At 53.3% G+C, this 21,489-nt stretch overlaps 1 protein-coding gene across 1 annotated transcript in view; it reads right to left on the bottom strand.

The window, feature by feature from the left end:
• The window catches only part of LOC140473160 (mitogen-activated protein kinase kinase kinase kinase 3-like), a gene marked incomplete at its 5' end in the record, with an annotated part of 28,446 nt that extends 9,839 nt beyond the window's left edge, over positions 1–18,607 (bottom strand). The window contains 6 exons of the mRNA XM_072567567.1: positions 681–723; positions 4,160–4,207; positions 5,398–5,453; positions 6,625–6,689; positions 10,957–11,047; positions 18,550–18,607. Of these exons, the coding sequence (XP_072423668.1) occupies positions 681–723; positions 4,160–4,207; positions 5,398–5,453; positions 6,625–6,689; positions 10,957–11,047; positions 18,550–18,607 (361 nt within the window). The remainder of the gene's footprint in view (positions 1–680; positions 724–4,159; positions 4,208–5,397; positions 5,454–6,624; positions 6,690–10,956; positions 11,048–18,549) is intronic.
• Between the last annotated feature and the right edge of the window lie 2,882 nt (positions 18,608–21,489).

Here is a 21,489-nt window from a genome sequence, read left to right as displayed (position 1 = left end):
CAATTTTTCTGCTCTTCCCACGTTGAGGCAGCAGCCACCAGGGTACAACAGTGCCTCTCCTTCCTCAGGAGGCTATGGAAATGCAGCCCGTCCACAAGGACCCTCAGCAACTCCGACAGATGTACCAGGGAGGGTGTTCAATCTGGGTGGAGGGCGGTGTGGAACGGCAGCTGGTCTGCCCGAGACCGGCAGGAACAAACCCCCCCCTTCCAGCCCTTGTTCGAATCTCTCCCGTCGGGTACAGGATACACGTGGACCAACAGCTTGTTCCCCGACTTCGGAACAGACCTCTCATATATTTCACCCCTAATGTCGACCCCACCCTTGGCCGTTACGATGCGGTCCTTTGCTCTGTTGGAACACCGTATGGACTTTGGAGGATGTGATCTCTCTGTACTGCACACAAAACAAAACTTTTCACCCTATTTAGGTACAGGCGACAACAATAGATCAAATCAAATGAAAATATTCAGGTTGGGGTCTCGCCAATACCCTGTGGACTTGAAGGAATGCATCCTTATTTTCCCGTCCAGTTTCTCTCACAGAAAAGGACTGTGCCCTATTAACCTTCTTGACTACATGCTGTACCTGCTGATTCCTGTATTACCCTGGTACAAGTTTAATGCCACCTCCCGTTATCTCTCACACACGACATCAGCTTGTTCCCAGACATATCTCACCTAGTTTCACGTCCCCTTGATCAGTCAGTAGAATATTGGCTCCCTGTGGGAAAGGGGGGGTGTGGGGGGGGGTGGGGGGAGGTGGGGGGGCGTAAGGAGAAAGCAGAAAAGAGTTTTAAAACAGCAGGAGTGTCAACTCTGATTCAGATGCACCCCCACCTCCCCCAGCCAGGCCAAGACTAGGCAGGTAACACTGTCAAACACCCTCAGACGATTTGTCGGAGCGTTATCCAAAGGAATGATTATTATTAAACTGGAGAGGGTCCAGAAGAGATTTACCAGTCCGTTGCTGGGGTTCGGAGGATTTGGGATATAAGGAGAGCCTGGGATTTTTTATTTCCCCCCCCCCCCCAACTGCCCCCCGGAGCGAAGGAGGTTGGGGGGGGGGGTGACCTTAGAGAGGTTTAGAATCATGAGGGTTTAGATAAGATGAAGGCCTTTTCCCCAGAGTAGAGGAGGAATGCAAAACTAAAGGGCATAGGCTTGAGGTGAGAGGGGTCGGATTGAAAAGGGAGGCTGGTGCTCCCTATGGAATGAGCTGCCAGAGGAAGTGGTAGACGCAGGTGCAGTTCCAACGTTTAAAAGGCATTTGGATAAAGACATGGATAGGAAAGGGTTGGAGGGATATGGGCAAAACGCAGGGAGGCGGGACTAGCTTAGTTTGGGCAACTTGGTCAGCATGGATGAGTTGGGCAGAAGGGTCTGTTTCCACGCTGTATGAATCTATGACTCCAAGAGGCATGTTCCTGCATCCTGTGAGAACTGGGTGACACTGTGGCTCAGTGGTTAGCACTGCTGCCTCCCAGCACCAGGGACCCGGGTTCGATCCCACCCTCAGGTGACTGTCTGGGTGGAGTTTACACATTCTCCCCGGGTCTGTGTGGTTTCCACTGAGTGCTCTGGTTTCCTCCCACAGTCCAAAGATGTACAGGTTAGGGTGGATTGGCCGTGGGAAGTTGTCCCATAGTGCCCAGGGATGTGCAGGTTAGGGTCGATTGGCCATGGGAAATTGTCCCATAGTGCCCAGGGATGTACAGGTTAGGGTGGATTGGCCGTGGGAAATTGTCCCATAGTGCCCAGGGATGTACAGGTTAGGGTGGATTGGCCGTGGGAAATTGTCCCATAGTGTCCAGGGATGTGCAGGTTAGGGTGGATTGGCCGTGGGAAATTGTCCCATAGTGTCCAGGGATGTACAGGTTAGGGTGGATTGGCCGTGGGAAATTGTCCCATAGTTTCCAGGGATGTGCAGGTTAGGGTGGGTTGGCCATGGGAAATTGTCCCATAGTGCCCAGGGATATGCAGGTTAGGGTGGATTGGCCGTGGGAAATTGTCCCATAGTGCCCAGGGATATGCAGGTTAGGGTGGATTGGCCGTGGGAAATTGTCCCATAGTGCCCAGGGATGTGCAGGTTAGGATGGGTTGGCCATGGGAAATTGTCCCATAGTGCCCAGGGATGTGCAGGTTAGGATGGGTTGGCCGTGGGAAATTGTCCCATAGTGCCCAGGGATGTACAGGTTAGGGTGGATTAGTTATGATAACAGCGTAGTGGAATGGTTCTGGGTGGGATACTCTTTGGTGGGTTGGTTTGGACTGGTTAGGCTGAAGGGCCTGTTTCCACACTGTGGGGATTCTATTCTATCTCTTTATCAGCAGAAGTGCTGCTGGGGGCCAGGTCTGGGTGCAGGGGGAGGTTATCTGTGAGGGGATCGGTGTGAGGGACTGGAAACGCTGGGATCGTTGCTCTCAGGGAAGGAGATGGAATCGAGGCATTCCGAATCAGGAAGGGGATTGAGTCCACGATGGGGAAACTGTTTCCCAGGGGCAGGAGGGTCAGTCACCGAGGGACACGGGATCAAAGGGAATCGGGAGGGAGGGGGGGGACCGTTTTATTTAAGGCAGTGAGTTGTTGTGATCTGGGAAAGGGCTGGGGATGGTGGGGGGAGCATTCAACAGGAACTTATAAAAAAAATGGGAATATTGGGAACAGACGCATCTGCAGCAAGCTCTGGGGGGAGCTGGAGAGGGAGGTGGGGTAAATGGAGAGATCCTTCACACAGCCAGCGCTGTATGATGGGCTGGATGGCATCTTCCCGTGGTCAGGCATGTTGGGTAAGGAGCATGCTGGGTAAGGAACAGGAAACATAGCTGACATGTCCACCTCATGCTGAACCAACAGCTATGGAGGATCCATTGTCTTCCTGTACACATTAACCAGGACCAACATGGTGCTCAGACATCTTCCCACCCTATCTCTTGGAAAAATGCCATCCCGTATTCCCAATTCCTCCACCTCCGCCGTATCTGCTCCCAGGAGGACCAGTTCCACCACAGAACACACCAGATGGCCTCCCTCTTCAGAGACCGCAATTTCCCTTCCCACGTGGTTAAAGATGCCCTCCAACGCATCTCGTCGACATCCCGCACCTCCGCCCTCAGACCCCACCCCTCCAACCGTAACAAGGACAGAACGCCCCTGGTGCTCACCTTCCACCCTACAAACCTTCGCATAAACCAAATCATCCGCCGACATTTCCGCCACCTCCAAACAGACCCCACAACCAGGGATATATTTCCCTCCCCACCCCTTTCCACCTTCCGCAAAGACCGTTCCCTCCGTGACTACCTGGTCAGGTCCACACCCCCCCCTACGACCCACCCTCCCATTCTGGCACTTTCCCCTGCCACTGCAGGAACTGTAAAACCTGTGCCCACACCTCCTCCCTCACCTCTATCCAAGGCCCTAAAGGAGCCTTCCACATCCATCAAAGTTTCACCTGCACATCCACCAATATCATTTATTGTATCCGTTGCTCCCGATGTGGTCTCCTCTACATTGGGGAGACTGGGCGCCTCCTAGCAGAGCGCTTTAGGGAACATCTCCGAGACACCCGCACCAATCAACCAAACCTCCCCGTGGCCCAACATTTCAACTCCCCCTCACACTCTGCCGAGGACATGGAGGTCCTGGGCCTCCTTCACCGCCGCTCCCTCACCACCAGATGCCTGGAGGAAGAACGCCTCATCTTCCGCCTCGGAACACTTCAACCCCAGGGTATCAATGTGGACTTCAACAGTTTCCTCATTTCCCCTTCCCCCACCTCACCCTAGTTCCAAACTTCCAGCTCAGCACTGTCTCCTTGACTTGTCCGGACTTGTCCGACCTGCCTATCTTCTTTTCCACCTATCCACTCCACCCTCTCCTCCCTGACCTATCACCTTCATCCCCTCCCCCACTCACCCATTGTACTCTATGCTACTTTCTCCCCACCCCCACCCTCCTCTAGCTTATCTCTCCACGCTTCAGGCTCACTGCCTTTATTCCTGATGAAGGGCTTTTGCCCGAAACGTCGATCTCGCTGCTCCTCGGATGCTGCCTGAACTGCTGTGCTCTTCCAGCACCACTAATCCAGAATCTCTAAGGGTGGACAGAGCTCCATCTGTGCCAGCTCACCCAGGAATATTCCAGTCCCCACATGTACCTTGATATCTCGATGCATTTTCCCATTGCTGTGGAGGTACTGTAGACCCTTTCAAACAGAAAGATAAATCTTTCAATAATCAGAACAACTTATTAACTAATACTGAGTAAAACTCTCTATACACTGTCCACCTTCCCCCCCATCAAACACCCCCAGGACAGGGACAGCACGGGGTTAGATACAGAGTAAAGCTCCCTCGACACTGTCCCCCCATCAAACACTCCCAGGACAGGGACAGCACGGGGTTAGATACAGAGTAAAGCTCCCTCTACACTGCCCCCACCATCAAACACTCCCAGGGACAGGGACAGCACGGGGTTAGATACAGAGTAAAGCTCCCTCGACACTGTGCCCCCATCAAACACTCCCAGGGACAGGGACAGCACAGGGTTATATACAGAGTAAAGCTCTCTCTACACTGTCCCCCCCATCAAACACTCCCAGGGACAGGGACAGCACAGGGTTAGATACAGAGTAAAGCTCTCTCTACACTGTCCCCCCCATCAAACACTCCCAGGACAGGGACAGCACGGTGTTAGATACATAGTAAAGCTCTCTCTACACTGTCCCCCCATCAAACACTCCCAGGACAGGGACAGCACGGGTTAGATACAGAGTAAAGCTTCCTCTACACTGTCCCCCCATCAAACACTCCCAGGACAGGGACAGCATGGGTTAGATACAGAGTAAAGCTCCCTCTACACTGTCCCCCCTATCAAACACCCCCGGGACAGGGACAGCCCGGGGTTAGATACAGAGTAAAGCTTCCTCTACACTGTCCCCCATCAAACACTCCCAGGGCAGGGACAGCACTAGGTTAGATACAGAGTAAAGCTCCCTCTACACTGTCCCCCCCATTAAAACCCCCAGGACAGGGACAGCACGGGGTTAGATACAGAGTAAAGCTCCCTCTACACTGTCCCCCATCAAACACTCCCAGGGCAGGGACAGCACTAGGTTAGATACAGAGAAAAGCTCCCTCTACACTGTCCCCCCCATTAAACACCCCCCAGGACAGGGACAGCACGGGTTAGATACAGAGTAAAGCTTCCTCTACACTGTCCCCCATCAAACACTCCCAGGGACAGGGACAGCACGGGTTAGATACAGAGTAAAGCTCCCTCTACACTGTCCCCCCATCAAACACTCCCAGGGACAGGGACAGCACTGGGTTCAGGTACTGGGGGAAGTGTTTCCTGACTGTGTGAATATGTTTTGGAATCAGGGTGGTTACATACCTGGAGTGTTTCTCTGCAAATGTAGGCGATCTGTTTTTCTGACAGGGGGCCGGTAACTGTCGAGTGACAATAAAAGCAGTTACGCAGCAGTCAGGAGCTCGTCTCCCTTTTCGAATCGGGGTGTATTTTCCAGCCCAGTTCATTCCCTTGGTTCTGTCTGCGCTGATCTCTAAACCCATGCAGCTGTAACTGAGGGACTGATGATCCCTGAACCGTCCCGAGTGACCAATTGAAAACGATGCAACAAATCCCAGCGTAATTCCCAGAGGCGAATCCGGCCAATGTTTTTGGAGCAGGGAGATCGCAGAATCCCTCAATCCTGAAGCTTATTTTCTTCACTGAATGCTGCTTTGTACAGCCAATGGAGGAGAATCGCAGAGTACGTGTCACAGAGTCCGACAGCACGGAAACAGACCATTCGGCCCAACCAGTCCGTGCCGACCCTAACCCCAAACTAAACTAGTCCCAGCTGCCTGCTCCTGGCCCATATCCCTCCAACCCTTTCCTACCCAGGTCCTTATCCGAATGTACCCACACCCCCCACTCCCTCAGGAAGTTCACTCCACACACAGACCACCCTCTGGGTAAAAGATTTGCCCCTCATGTCTTTTTAAAATCTCTCTCCCCCTCACCTTAAAAGTGTGCCCCCTAGCCTTGTCATCCCCCACCCCAGGGAACAGACCCCGACCATTAACCCAATCCAGGCCCCTCATGGTTTTATAAACCTCTATAAGGCCACCTCTACGCAGCAGTGAAAAATCTCCCAGCCTATCCAGCCTCTCCCTCTAACCCAAACCCCCCCATACCCGGCAACATCCTGGTAAATCTCTCCTGACCCCCCCTCTCCAGTTTAATAATATCCTTCCTGTAACAGGGAGACCGGAACTGGGCACGGTATTCCAGACGAGGCCACACCAATGTCCTGTACAACCCCAACATGACGTTCCCCAACTCCCTGTACTCAAAGGTCTGAGCAATGAAGGCAAGAGTGCTAAACGCCTCATTAACCCCCGTCCCCCGTGACACAAACTTCACAGGATTATGTACCTGAACCCCTCGGTCCCTCTGTCATACACCACCACCCAAGGGCCCACCATTAAAAGCTCCGTCCTTGTTTATGGACCAAAATACAACGTCTCACATTGATCCAGATGGAACTCCAGCTGCCATTATTCAGCCCAATGACCCATTTGATTCAGATCCCCTTGTGTACGAGAAGTTACTCACTCTGGTAAATATCTTGTAATGATCCTCCCCCACAGTATTCCATGCAAATCCACATCTGGTTACACCTGGGAAAGGCAGATGAAATGAAACGTGCATTAAGCAACAGACTGCTCCCAAACTCACGCCTCTCGATCAGTCTGAAACAATTCTCCCAAATGATTGACAATATTGAATTCAGAGACGCTGGGCAGACCTGCCCCCCCACACACAAGAGGCGACTGACCCTCACGCTCCTGAAACAGCTTCCCGGTTTATCCCAGTACAGGTTCTAGATCTATGCAGAGCTCCCTCCCTCTCAAACGCAAACTGGAGGATTAGAAACATCCCACCAGATTCAAATTCCAGGAATACATTGCCATTAGCAGTGCTGAGGGAGTGGGCACTGTCAGAGGGTCAGTGCTGAGGGAGTGGGCACTGTCGGAGGGTCAGTGCTGAGGGAGTGGGTACTGTCAGAGGGTCAGTGCTGAGGGAGTACCGCACTGTCGGAGGGTCAGTGCTGAGGGAGTGGGCACCGTTGGAGGGTCAGCGCTGAGGGAGTGGGCACTCTTGGAGGGTCAGTGCTGAGGGAGTGGGCACTGTCAGAGGGTCAGTGCTGAGGGAGTGGGCACTGTCGGAGGGTCAGTGCTGAGGGAGTGGGCACTGTCAGAGGGTCAGTGCTGAGGGAGTGGGCACTGTCGGAGGGTCAGTGCTGAGGGAGTGGGGCACTGTCGGAGGGTCAGTGCTGAGGGATTGGGCACTGTCAGAGGGTCAGTGCTGAGGGAGTACCGCACTGTCGGAGGGTCAGTGCTGAGGGAGTGGGCACCGTTGGAGGGTCAGCGCTGAGGGAGTGGGCACTCTTGGAGGGTCAGTGCTGAGGGAGTGGGCACTGTCAGAGGGTCAGTGCTGAGGGAGTGGGCACTGTCGGAGGGTCAGTGCTGAGGGAGTGGGCACTGTCAGAGGGTCAGTGCTGAGGGAGTGGGCACTGTCGGAGGGTCAGTGCTGAGGGAGTGGGGCACTGTCGGAGGGTCAGTGCTGAGGGATTGGGCACTGTCAGAGGGTCAGTGCTGAGGGAGTGGGCACTGTCGGAGGGTCAGTGCTGAGGGAGTGGGCACTGTCAGAGGGTCAGTGCTGAGGGAGTGGACCCTGTTGGAGGGTCAGTGCTGAGAGAGTGGGCACTGTCGGAGGGTCAGTGCTGAGGGAGTGGACCCTGTTGGAGGGTCAGTGCTGAGAGAGTGGGCACTGTCAGAGGGTCAGTGCTGAGGGAGTGCTACACTGTCAGAGGGTCAGTTCTGAGGGAACGGGCACTATCAGAGGGTCAATGCTGAGGGAGTGGGCGCTGTCGGAGGGTCAATGCTGAGGGAGTGGGTGCTGTCGGAGGGTCAGTGCTGAGGGAGTGGGCACTGTTGGAGGGTCAGTGCTGAGGGAGTGGGCACTGTTGGGGGGTCAGTGCTGAGGGAGTGGGCACTGTCGGAGGGTCAGTGCTGAGGGAGTGGGCACTGTCAGAGGGTCAGTGCTGAGGGAGTGGGCACTGTCGGAAGGTCAGTGCTGAGGGAGTGGGCACTGTCGGAAGGTCAGTGCTGAGGGAGTGGGCACTGTCGGAGGGTCAGTGCTGAGGGAGTGGGCACTGTCGGAGGGTCAGTGCTGGGGGAGTGGGCACTGTCAGAGGGTCAGTGCTGAGGGAGTGGGCAATGTCGGAAGGTCAGTGCTGAGGGAGTGGGCACTGTCGGAAGGTCAGTGCTGAGGGAGTGGGCACTGTCGGAGGGTCAGTGCTGAGGGAGTGGGCACTGTCGGAGGGTCAGTGCTGAGGGAGTGGGCACTGTCGGAGGGTCAGTGCTGAGGGAGTGGGCACTGTCGGAGGGTCAGTGCTGGGGGAGTGGGCACTGTCGGAGGGTCAGTGCTGAGGGAGTGGGCACTGTCGGAAGGTCAGTGCTGAGGGAGTGGGCACTGTCGGAGGGTCAGTGCTGGGGGAGTGGGCACTGTCGGAGGGTCAGTGCTGAGGGAGTGGGCACTGTTGGAGGGTCAGTGCTGAGGGAGTGGGCACTGTTGGGGGGTCAGTGCTGAGGGAGTGGGCACTGTCGGAGGGTCAGTGCTGAGGGAGTGGGCACTGTCAGAGGGTCAGTGCTGAGGGAGGGGGCCCTGTCGGAGGGTTAGTGCTGAGGGCGTGGGCACTGTCGGAGGGTTAGTGCTGAGGGAGTGGGCACTGTCGGAGGGTCAGTGCTGAGGGAGTGGGCAATGTCGGAAGGTCAGTGCTGAGGGAGTGGGCACTGTCGGAAGGTCAGTGCTGAGGGAGTGGGCACTGTCGGAGGGTCAGTGCTGAGGGAGTGGGCACTGTCGGAGGGTCAGTGCTGAGGGAGTGGGCACTGTCGGAGGGTCAGTGCTGAGGGAGTGGGCACTGTCGGAGGGTCAGTGCTGAGGGAGTGGGCACTGTCGGAGGGTCAGTGCTGAGGGAGCGGGCACTGTCGGAGGGTCAGTGCTGAGGGAGTGGGCACTGTCGGAGGGTCAGTGCTGAGGGAGTGGGGCACTGTCGGAGGGTCAGTGCTGAGGGATTGGGCACTGTCAGAGGGTCAGTGCTGAGGGAGTACCGCACTGTCGGAGGGTCAGTGCTGAGGGAGTGGGCACCGTTGGAGGGTCAGCGCTGAGGGAGTGGGCACTCTTGGAGGGTCAGTGCTGAGGGAGTGGGCACTGTCAGAGGGTCAGTGCTGAGGGAGTGGGCACTGTCGGAGGGTCAGTGCTGAGGGAGTGGGCACTGTCAGAGGGTCAGTGCTGAGGGAGTGGGCACTGTCGGAGGGTCAGTGCTGAGGGAGTGGGGCACTGTCGGAGGGTCAGTGCTGAGGGATTGGGCACTGTCAGAGGGTCAGTGCTGAGGGAGTGGGCACTGTCGGAGGGTCAGTGCTGAGGGAGTGGGCACTGTCAGAGGGTCAGTGCTGAGGGAGTGGACCCTGTTGGAGGGTCAGTGCTGAGAGAGTGGGCACTGTCGGAGGGTCAGTGCTGAGGGAGTGGACCCTGTTGGAGGGTCAGTGCTGAGAGAGTGGGCACTGTCAGAGGGTCAGTGCTGAGGGAGTGCTACACTGTCAGAGGGTCAGTTCTGAGGGAACGGGCACTATCAGAGGGTCAATGCTGAGGGAGTGGGCGCTGTCGGAGGGTCAATGCTGAGGGAGTGGGTGCTGTCGGAGGGTCAGTGCTGAGGGAGTGGGCACTGTTGGAGGGTCAGTGCTGAGGGAGTGGGCACTGTTGGGGGGTCAGTGCTGAGGGAGTGGGCACTGTCGGAGGGTCAGTGCTGAGGGAGTGGGCACTGTCAGAGGGTCAGTGCTGAGGGAGTGGGCACTGTCGGAAGGTCAGTGCTGAGGGAGTGGGCACTGTCGGAAGGTCAGTGCTGAGGGAGTGGGCACTGTCGGAGGGTCAGTGCTGAGGGAGTGGGCACTGTCGGAGGGTCAGTGCTGGGGGAGTGGGCACTGTCGGAGGGTCAGTGCTGGGGGAGTGGGCACTGTCAGAGGGTCAGTGCTGAGGGAGTGGGCAATGTCGGAAGGTCAGTGCTGAGGGAGTGGGCACTGTCGGAAGGTCAGTGCTGAGGGAGTGGGCACTGTCGGAGGGTCAGTGCTGAGGGAGTGGGCACTGTCGGAGGGTCAGTGCTGAGGGAGTGGGCACTGTCGGAGGGTCAGTGCTGAGGGAGTGGGCACTGTCGGAGGGTCAGTGCTGGGGGAGTGGGCACTGTCGGAGGGTCAGTGCTGAGGGAGTGGGCACTGTCGGAAGGTCAGTGCTGAGGGAGTGGGCACTGTCGGAGGGTCAGTGCTGGGGGAGTGGGCACTGTCGGAGGGTCAGTGCTGAGGGAGTGGGCACTGTTGGAGGGTCAGTGCTGAGGGAGTGGGCACTGTTGGGGGGTCAGTGCTGAGGGAGTGGGCACTGTCGGAGGGTCAGTGCTGAGGGAGTGGGCACTGTCAGAGGGTCAGTGCTGAGGGAGGGGGCCCTGTCGGAGGGTTAGTGCTGAGGGCGTGGGCACTGTCGGAGGGTTAGTGCTGAGGGAGTGGGCACTGTCGGAGGGTCAGTGCTGAGGGAGTGGGCAATGTCGGAAGGTCAGTGCTGAGGGAGTGGGCACTGTCGGAAGGTCAGTGCTGAGGGAGTGGGCACTGTCGGAGGGTCAGTGCTGAGGGAGTGGGCACTGTCGGAGGGTCAGTGCTGAGGGAGTGGGCACTGTCGGAGGGTCAGTGCTGAGGGAGTGGGCACTGTCGGAGGGTCAGTGCTGAGGGAGTGGGCACTGTCGGAGGGTCAGTGCTGAGGGAGTGGCCAACAAGTGTCTGTGTAACCAATGACTTTCTCATGAGCAGTCTCTGGGGATCACTGTGTGATCTCAGGTACCTGTAATAACTGGCGTGGAATGACACAATATTCTGATGGTTACAGCCTTTCATCATCGTAATCTCCAACTGAAGCGAAGAAACGTCATCACCTGGGGAGAGAACACAACAGTACAATTCACAAAACGGTCCCCCCGAGAAGGTGGGGGGTGAGCTGCCTTCTTGACCCCCTGCAGTCCATGTGCTGTGGGTAGACCCACAGTGTCCCTTAGGGAGGGAATCCCAGGATTCTGACCCAGCCAGACTGAGGGAACGGCAAGAACGGCCAATCCACTCTAACCTGCACATCCCTGGGCACTATGGGACAATTTCCCATGGCCAATCCACCCTAACCTGTACATCCCTGGGCACTATGGGACAATTTCCCACGGCCAATCCACCCTAACCTGCACATCCCTGGACACTATGGGACAATTTCCCACGGCCAATCCACCCTAACTTGTACATCCCTGGACACTATGGGACAATTTCCCACGGCCAATCCACCCTAACCTGCACATCCCTGGGCACTATGGGACAATTTCCCATGGCCAATCCACCCTAACCTGCACATCCCTGGACACTATGGGACAATTTCCCACGGCCAATCCACCCTAACCTGCACATCCCTGGGCACTATGGGACAATTTCCCATGGCCAATCCACCCTAACCTGCACATCCCTGGACACTATGGGACAATTTCCCACGGCCAATCCACCCTAACCTGCACATCCCTGGGCACTATGGAACAATTTCCCATGGCCAATCCACCCTAACCTGCACATCCTTGGACACTATGGGACAATTTCCCATGGCCAATCCACCCTAACCTGCACATCCCTGGGCACTATGGGACAATTTCCCACGGCCAATCCACCCTAACCTGTACATCCCTGGGCACTATGGGACAATTTCCCACGGCCAATCCACCCTAACCTGCACATCCCTGGGCACTATGGGACAATTTCCCACGGCCAATCCACCCTAACCTGCACATCCCTGGACACTATGGGACAATTTCCCACGGCCAATCCACCCTAACCTGTACATCCCTGGACACTATGGGACAATTTCCCACGGCCAATCCACCCTAACCTGTACATCCCTGGGCACTATGGGACAATTTCCCACGGCCAATCCACCCTAACCTGCACATCCCTGGACACTATGGGACAATTTCCCACGGCCAATCCACCCTAACTTGTACATCCCTGGACACTATGGGACAATTTCCCACGGCCAATCCACCCTAACCTGCACATCCCTGGGCACTATGGGACAATTTCCCATGGCCAATCCACCCTAACCTGCACATCCCTGGGCACTATGGGACAATTTCCCACGGCCAATCCACCCTAATCTGCACATCCCTGGACACTATGGGACAATTTCCCACGGCCAATCCACCCTAACCTGCACATCCCTGGGCACTTTGGGACAATTTCCCATGGCCAATCCACCCTAACCTGCACATCCCTGGGCACTATGGAACAATTTCCCATGGCCAATCCACCCTAACCTGCACATCCTTGAACACTATGGGTCAATTTTCCACGGCCAATCCACCCTAACCTGCACATCCCAAGACACTATGGGACAATTTCCCATGGCCAATCCACCCTAACCTGCACATCCTTGGACACTATGGGTCAATTTCCCACGGTCAATCCACCCTAACCTGCACATCCCTGGGCACTATGGAACAATTTCCCATGGCCAATCCACCCTAACCTGCACATCCCTGGACACTATGGGACAATTTCCCATGGCCAATCCACCCTAACCTGCACAATGGGGTAAAAACAATGACTGCAGATGCTGAAAACCAAATACTGGATTAGTGGTGCTGGAAGGGCACAGCAGTTCAGGCAGCATCCAACGAGCAGCGAAATCGATGTTTCGGGCAAAAGCCCTTCATCAGGAATAAAGGCAGTGAGCCTGAAGAGTGGAGAGATAAGCTAGAGGAGGGTGGGGGTGGGGAGAGAGTTGCATAGAGTACAATGGGTGAGTGGGGGAGGGGATGAAGGTGATAGGTCAGGGAGGAGAGGGTGGAGTGGATAGGTGGAAAAGGAGATAGGCAGGTTCGACAAGTCCGGACAAGTCAAGGAGACAGTAACTGAGCTGGAAGTTTGAAACTAGGATGAGGTGGGGGAAGGGGAAATGAGGAAACTGTTGAAGTCCACATTGATGCCCTGGGGTTGAAGTGTTCCGAGGCGGAAGATGAGGCGTTCTTCCTCCAGGCGTCGGGTGGTGAGGGAGCGGCGGTGAAGGAGGCCCAGGACCTCCATGTCCTCGGCAGAGTGGGAGGGGGAGTTGAAATGTTGGGCCACAGGGCGGTGTGGTTGATTGGTGCGGGTGTCTCGGAGATATTCCCTAAAGCGCTCTGCTAGGAGGCGCCCAGTCTCCCCAATGTAGAGGAGACCACATCGGGAGCAACGGATAAAATAAATGATATTGGTGGATGTGCAGGTGAAACTTTGGTGGATGTGGAAGGCTCCTTTAGGGCCTTGGATAGAGGTGAGGGAGGAGGTGTGGGCACAGGTTTTACAGTTCCTGCGGTGGCAGGGGAAAGTGCCAGAATGGGAGGGTGGGTCGTAGGGGGGTGTGGACCTGACCAGGTAGTCACGGAGGGAACGGTCTTTGCGGAAGGCGGAAAGGGGTGGGGAGGGAAATATATCCCTGGTGGTGGGGTCTGTTTGGAGGTGGCAGAAATGTTGGCAGATGATTTGGTTGATGCGAAGGTTTGTCGGGTGGAAGGTGAGCACCAGGGGCATTCTGTCCTTGTTACGGTTGGAGGGGTGGGGTCTGAGGGTGGAAGTGCGGGATGTGGACGAGATGCGTTGGAGGGCAACTTTAACCACGTGGGAAGGGAAATTGCGGTCTCTAAAGAAGGAGGCCATCTGGTGTGTTCTGTGGTGGAACTGGTCCTCCTGGGAGCAGATACGGCGGAGGCGGAGAAATTGGGAATACGGGATGGCATTTTTGCAAGAGATAGGGTGGGAAGAGGTGTAATCCAGGTAGCTTTGGGAATCGGTGGGTTTGGCTACACAATGGTGAGGATAGTGTAGGAGAGAGAGAGAGGGAGAGAGAGAACCTGCACAGTTGCTACCTTTGCTGTTTTTGAATTCGTGTATCGCTGGACATCGGAGCATGTCTGGGAAAATTAACAATCAGTGAAATTCACAACTAATCTTGGAGGAACTGTTGGGCGAAGTTCACAGCATAGAATCAGATAAGTTTGTCGTTGTTTTCAGTCTGTCCAATAGTTAGGCTGCAGTGGATTCTTTCTTGATTATATGTTTTTGGAGATAAATCTCTTGATTAAGCTTAAAATATAAGCCATAGCTATTAATTTAACCTGGAGCAGTGTTTGTAGAGGAAATAGATGGTGCTATTTTCTGGGTCTGTAGATTGTGAAGGAGCAAAAATGGTCTTTTGCAGTGATATGTGCTTGTTGTCAGATGTGGGAGTTTAAAGAGAGTTTAAGGGTTACTGCGGATTATATCTGTCATAAATGCTGTTGGATGTGAATCTTATCAGATCGAGTGGATCGGTTGGAGAGACAGATAGAAGCGATGAGGGATTTGCAACAGCAACAGTATGTGATGGATGGCAGTAATAGGAAAGGGGGAAAGTCTCAGATACAGTCACAGAGATGGGTTAACTCCAGGAAGGGTAAGAGAGGTAGGCAGCTAGAACAGGAGTCTTTTGTGGATGTACCCATTTCAAACAGGTATGCTGTTTTGGAAAATGTAGGGGGTGATGGATTCTCAGGGGAACGTAGCACGAACAGCCAAGTTTCTGGTATTGAGACTGGCTCTAAGGCAACGAGGGTTAGGTCGGCTTCCAAGAGATCAATTGTGTTTGGGGATTCTGTAGTCCGAGGTACAGACAGATGTTTCTGTGGCCAGCAGAGAAAAAGCAGAATGGTGTGTTGTTTCCCTGGTGCCAGGATCAAGGAAGTCTCAGAGAGGGTGCAGAATGTTCTCACGGGGGAGAGAGGCCAGTAGGAGGTCATTGTCCACATTGGAACCAACGACATTGAAAGGGAAAAGGTTGAGATTCTGAAGGGAGATTACAGAGAGTTAGGCAGAAATTTAAAAAGGAGGTTCTCAAGGGTAGGAATGTCTGGATTACTCCCGGTGCTACGAGCTAGTGAGGGCAGGAATAGGAGGATAGAGCAGATGAAAGCATGGCTGAGGAGCTGGTGTATGGGGGAAGGATTCACATTTTTGGATCATTGGAATCTCTTTTGGGGTAGAAGTGACCTGTACAAGAAGGACGGATTGCACCTGAATTGGAAGGGGACTAATACACTGGCAGGGAAATTTGTTAGAACTGCTCGGGAGGATTTAAACTAGTGAGGGGGAGGGGTGGGACTCAGGGAGATAGTGAGGAAAGAGATCGATCTGAGACGGGTACAGCTGAGAACAGAAGTGAGTCAAACAGTCAGGGCAGGCAGGGACAAGGTAGGACTAATAAATAAAACTGCATTTATTTCAATGCAAGGGGCCTAACAGGGAAGGCAGATGAACTCAGGGCATGGTTAGGAACATGGGACTGGGATATCATAGCAATAACAGAAACATGGCTCAGGGATGGGCAGGACTGGCAGCTTAATGTTCCAGGATACAAATGGTACAGGAAGGATAGAAAGGGAGGCAAGAGAGGAGGGGGAGTGGCATTTTTGATAAGGGATATCATTACAGCTGTGCTGAGGGAGGATATTCCCGGAAATACTTCCAGGGAAGTTATTTGGGTGGAACTGAGAAATAAGAAAGGGATGATCACCTTATTGGGATTGTATTAAAGATCCCCGAATACTCAGAGGGAAATTGGGAAACAAATTTGTAATGACATCCCAGTTATCTATAAGAATAATAGGGTGGTTATGGTAGGGGATGTTAACTTTCCAAACATAGACTGGATGTTAAAGGTTTAGATGGAGAGGAATTTGTTAAGTGCGCACAAGACAATTTTCTGATTCAGTATGTGGATGTACCTACTAGAGAAGTTGTAAAACTTGACCTACTCTTGGTAAATAAGGCAGGGCAGGTGACTGAGGTGTCAGTGGGGGAGCACTTTGGGGCCAGCGACTATAATTCTATAAGATTTAAAATAGTGATGGAAAAGGATAGACCAGAGCTAAAAGTTGAAGTTCTAAATTGGAGAAAGGCCAATTTTGAGAGTATTAGGCAAGAACTTTCCAAAGCTGATTGGAGGCAGATGTTCACAGGTAAAGGGACAGCTGGAAAATGGGAAGCCTTCAGAAATGAGATAACAAGAATCCAGAGAAAGTATATTCCTGTCAGGGTGAAAGGGAAGGCTGGTAGGTATAGGGAATGCTGGATGACTAAAGAAATTGAGGGTTCGGTTAAGAAAATGAAGGAAGCATATGTCAGGTATAGACAGGATAGATCAAGTGAATCCTTAGAAGAGTATAAAGGCAGTAGGAGTATACTTAAGAGGGAAATCAGGAGGGCAAAAAGGGGACATGAGATAGCTTTGGCAAATAGAGTTAAGGAGAATCCAAAGGGGTTTTACAAATACATTAAGGACAAAAGGGTAACTGGGGAGAGAATAGGGCCCCTCAAAGATCAGCAAGGCGGCCTTTGTGTGGAACCACAGAAAATGGGGGAGATACTAAATGAATATTTTGCATCAGTGTTTACTGTGGTAAAGGATATGGAAGATATAGACTGTAGGGAAATAGATGGTGAAATCTTGCAAAATGTCCAGATTACAGAGGAGGAAGTGCTGGATGTCTTGAAACGGTTAAAGGTGGATAAGTCCCCAGGACCTGATCAGGTGTACCCTAGAACTCTGTGGGAAGCTAGAGAAGTGATTGCTGGGCCTCTTGCAGAGATATTTGTATCATTGATAGTCACAGGTGAGGTGCCAGAAGACTGGAGGTTGGCAAACATGGTGCCACTGTTTAAGAAGGGTGGTAAAGACAAGCCAGGAACTATAGACTGGTGAGCCTGACCTCGGTGGTGGGCAAATTGTTGGAGGGAATCCTGAGGGACAGGGTGTACGTGTATTTGGAAAGGCAAGGACTGATTCGGGATAGTCAATATGACTTTGTGTGTGGGAAATCATGTCTCACAAACTTGATTGAATGTTTTGAAGAAGTAACAAAGAGGATTGATGAGGGCAGAGCAGTAGATGTGATCTATATGGACTTCAGTAAGGCATTCGACAAGGTTCCCCATGGGAGACTGATGAGCAAGGTTAGACCTCATGGAATACAGGGAGAACTAGCCATTTGGATACAGAACTGGCTCAAAGGTAGAAGACAGAGGGTGGTGGTGGAGGGTTGTTTTTCAGTCTGGAGGCCTGTGACCAGTTGAGTGCCACAAGGATCGGTGCTGGGCCCTCTACTTTTTGTCATTTACATAAATGATTTGGATGTGAGCATAAGAGGTACAGTTAGTAAGTTTGCAGATGACACCAAAATTGGAGGTGTAGTGGACAGCGAAGAGGGTTACCTCAGATTACAACAGGATCTGGACCAGATGGGCCAATGGGCTGAGAAGTGGCAGATAGAGTTTAATTCAGATAAATGCGAGGTGCTGCATTTTAGGAAAGCAAATCTGAGCAGGACTTATACACTTAATGGTAAGGTCCTAGGGAGTGTTACTGAACAAAGAGACCTTGGAGTGTAGGTTCATAGCTCCTTGAAAGTGGAGTCACAGGTCGATAGGATAGTGAAGAAGGTGTTTGGTATGCTTCCATTTATTGGTCAGAGTATTGAGTACAGGAGTTGGGAGGTCATGTTGCGGCTGTACAGGACATTGGTTAGGCCACTGTTGGAATATTGCGTGCAATTCTGGTCTCCTTCCTATCGGAAGGATGTTGTGAAACTTGAAAGGGTTCAGAAAAGATTTACAAGGATGTTGCCAGGGTTGGAGGATTTGAGCTACAGGGAGAGGCTGAACAGGCTGGGGCTGTTTTCCCTGGAGCGTCGGAGGCTGAGGGGTGACCTGATAGAGGTTTATAAAATCATGAGGGGCATGGATAGGGTAAATAGACAAAGTCTTTTCCCTGGGGTCGGGGAGTCCAGAACTAGAGGGGCATAGGTTTAGGGTGAGAGGGGAAAGATATAAAAGGGACCTAAGGGGCAACTTTTTCACCCAGAGGGTGGTACGTGTATGGAATGAGCTGCCAGAGGATGGGGTGGAGGCTGGTACAATTACAACATTGAAGAGGCATCTGGACGGGTATATGAATAGGAAGGGTTTGGAGGGATATGGGCCGGGTGCTGGCAGGTGGGACTAGATTGGGTTGGGATATCTGGGTCAGTATAGACGGGTTGGGCCGAAGGGTCTGTTTCTGTGCTGTCCATCTCTATGACACTATGGTGGAGGGGGCGGAGGGAGTGTATATCCTCCGCAGCATTGGCTTCGGAGAGTGAGGCATGCTGGGAGGGAGGAGCAGAGAGGCTGCACAAAGGTAGAGGAAGTCAGACCGAGGAGCAAAGTCATCAGCACAGGCCCTAAAACTGTCCCATTTCGCTCCACTGTTTGGAGCCTGGTGGATGAGTCGGCCGGTTGGATTATTAGCTGGTTATCCCCAAACCTTGTTGACCAGCGCTTCCGGCCATCGCTAACTTACCAGGGTCCAGCTTGATGACCTTTACTGCAGAGAGTTCACTGGTCTGTATGTTTCGAGCCTAGACAGTGGAGAAGGTGAGACTTAATACACACAGCGAGATACTTAGAGAGTCATACAGCACGGAAACACACCCTTCAGCTCAGCCCGTCCTTGCTGACCAGATAGCCTCAATTCATCCTGATTTGGAGATGCCGGTGTTGGACTGGGGTGGACAAAGTTAAAAATCACCCAACACCAGGTTATAGTCCAACAGGTTTAATTGGAAGCACTAGCTGTCTCAGCGCTGCTCCTTCTCCACAACCACCTGATGAAGGAGCGTCGCTCTGAAAGCTAGTGCTTCCAATTAAACCTGTTGGACTATAACCTGGTGTTGGGTGATTTTTAACCAACCCAATCTAGTCCCACCTGCCAGCACCCGGCCCATATCCCTCCAAACCCTTCCTATTCATATATCCATCCAAATGCCTCTTCAATGTTGTAATTGTACCAGCCTCCACCACACCCTCTGGCAGCTCATTCCATACACGTACCACCCTCTGTGTGAAAAAGTTGTCTCCAAGGTCCCTTTTAAATCTTTCACCTCTCACCCTAAATCTATGCCCCTCTAGTTCTGGGTATAGATAGACCTTGTCTATTTATCCTATCCACGCCCCTCATGATTTTATAAACCTCTATAAGGTCACCCCTCAGCCTCTGACGCTCCAGAGAAAACAGCCCCAGCCTGTTCAGCCTCTCCCTGTAGCTCAGATCCTCCAACCCTGGCAACATCCTTGTAAATCTTTTCTGAACCCTTTCAAGTTTCACAACGTCCTTCCGATAGGAAGGAAACCGGAACTGAACACAGCATTCCGAAAGTGGCCTCACCAATGTCCTGTACAGCCACAACACGACCTCCCAAGTCCTGTACTCACTGCTCTCACCTCCTTGCTGGGTGGATCAACGCAGAGACTGATTTATATATCCGACAGCCCAAATTACCAGTGAGAGCACGGACTGGGAAACATGGAGCTCAGGAAAAGAAGAGAGATTGCAGAGTCCGTGACCAACTGCTCCAAGTGTGGTCCCGGCTGCAATTACCCTGGGTTCCGTCCTTAGAAATCTTGCTAAGGTCCAACAGGGGAGCCGCGTGGGATTCAGGAGTGAGGGCAGAGGGGCCACAGAGAGATCCCAGAAACAGAAATCGACAGAATCAATGTCAGTGTCACAGGAGGGCAAATAGCTAACTTTGGTTTGATTTGATTGATTATTGTCACACGTACCCAGGGACAGTGAAAAGTTTTGTTTTGCGTGGACTACAGGTAGATCATACTGCACAAAGATTACAGGGTGATCGAACAGAGCGAGGAATACAGTATTACAGCTGCAGAGTGGGTGCACAGGGAGCAAGACCAACATTTAAGGTCAAAGTCGGAGCAGTCCATTCGGCAGTGTAATAACAGTGGGGAAGAAGCTATTCCTGAATCTGTTCCTGAATCTGGCGGTCCATGTGTTTAAGGTTTTGTACCTTCTGCCTGACGGAAGAGGGCGGGGAGGGATTCTAACCAGGCTGGGAGGGGTCTGTGATGATGTCGGCTGCCTTCCCCAGGCAGTGGGACGTGTGGATGGAGTCAGTGGATGGAAGGTTGGGTTTGTGCGATGGTCTGGGCTGGGTTCACAGCCCCCTGGAGTTCCTGCCGTTCCACACCGCCCTCCACCCAGATTGAACACCCTCCCTGGTACATCTGTCGGAGTTGCTGAGGGTCCTTGTGGACGGGCTGCATTTCCATAGCCTCCTGAGGAAGGAGAGGCACTGTTGTGCCTTTGTTAATGTCACGTCTTGGTGGGAAATCCAGGACTGATTCTCGTCACTCTGAGGACCATGACGCTCTCCACCCAGACCCCAGAGACAGACAGAGTGGGGGGGGAAGGGGCCAATCTAACGTCAGTGTTACGGGAGGGCAATTGTTCAATAATTTCTCTGTTCTCTCTTGTATCTGTGTATTGGCTTCTGTTAAGGCATGAACTAAACACACAGATAATGAGGTATTTCAAAAGTTCAAAGCAAGACTCCCTCCCTTGACAGAGTTGAGGGGCACTCGAAGTAGACAGGAATAAGACTTTTCTCGTACAGTTCAGAAAGGAGGCTATTCAGCCCATCGAAATTGTGCCACCAAAGTATTGACTTAAACCTACACCCTCCTGCACCGGACCCATAGCCCTAACATTTCAAGAGCTCACCCAATACTTTCTAAAGGCTGTGAAAACCTCAACTCTCCTCTCACCAGGGCATACCGGACCCCAGCACCTTCCAGTCTAGTCCATTCGTAAGGTGGGTGACATCAAAGGAAGGGTCCATGTTTGTTCTGAACAGATGGATCTGGAGTACAGACTAGAGTAGAGTGGTGCTGGAAAAGCACAGCAGGTCCACAGCATCCGAGGAGCGGGACAATCAACGTTTCGGGCAAAAGTCCTTTCCCTGCTCTCGGATGCTGCCTGACCTGCTGTGCTTTTCCAGCACCACTCTGATCTCCAGCATCTGCAGTGCCCACCTTCGCCCTCTGGGGTACAGACAGGCTTCCTGAGATGGAGGGGGGTAACAGGACTGACCCGGCCGAGGGAGGGGTACAGTGGGTGACAGTCGGGGAGGGAGTTGCTCTGAGCCCCATGGAGTCTCATAGCTTCAGGTTAAACAGGGGCAAGGAAACCCCCCCTGCCGATGACCACATACCAGCCTCCCTCGGCTGATGGATCAGTATCCTCCACGTGGGACAACATTTGGAGGAGGCACTGAGGGTGGTGAGGGGGCACAGAATGCCCTCTGGGTGGGGGATTTCAGTCTCCCCCCCCCCCACCAAGAGTGACTCAGCAGCAGCAGCATTACTGATGGAGCTGGTCGGGTCCTAAAGGACCCAGCTGCTAGACTGGGTCTGCAGCAGGTAGTGAGGGAACCAACAAGAGGGA

The sequence above is a fragment of the Chiloscyllium punctatum genome, unplaced genomic scaffold (genome assembly GCF_047496795.1).
Source record: "Chiloscyllium punctatum isolate Juve2018m unplaced genomic scaffold, sChiPun1.3 scaffold_536, whole genome shotgun sequence".
Classification (NCBI taxonomy): Eukaryota; Metazoa; Chordata; class Chondrichthyes; order Orectolobiformes; family Hemiscylliidae; genus Chiloscyllium; species Chiloscyllium punctatum.
This window is presented reverse-complemented; position numbering and strand designations above follow the sequence as displayed.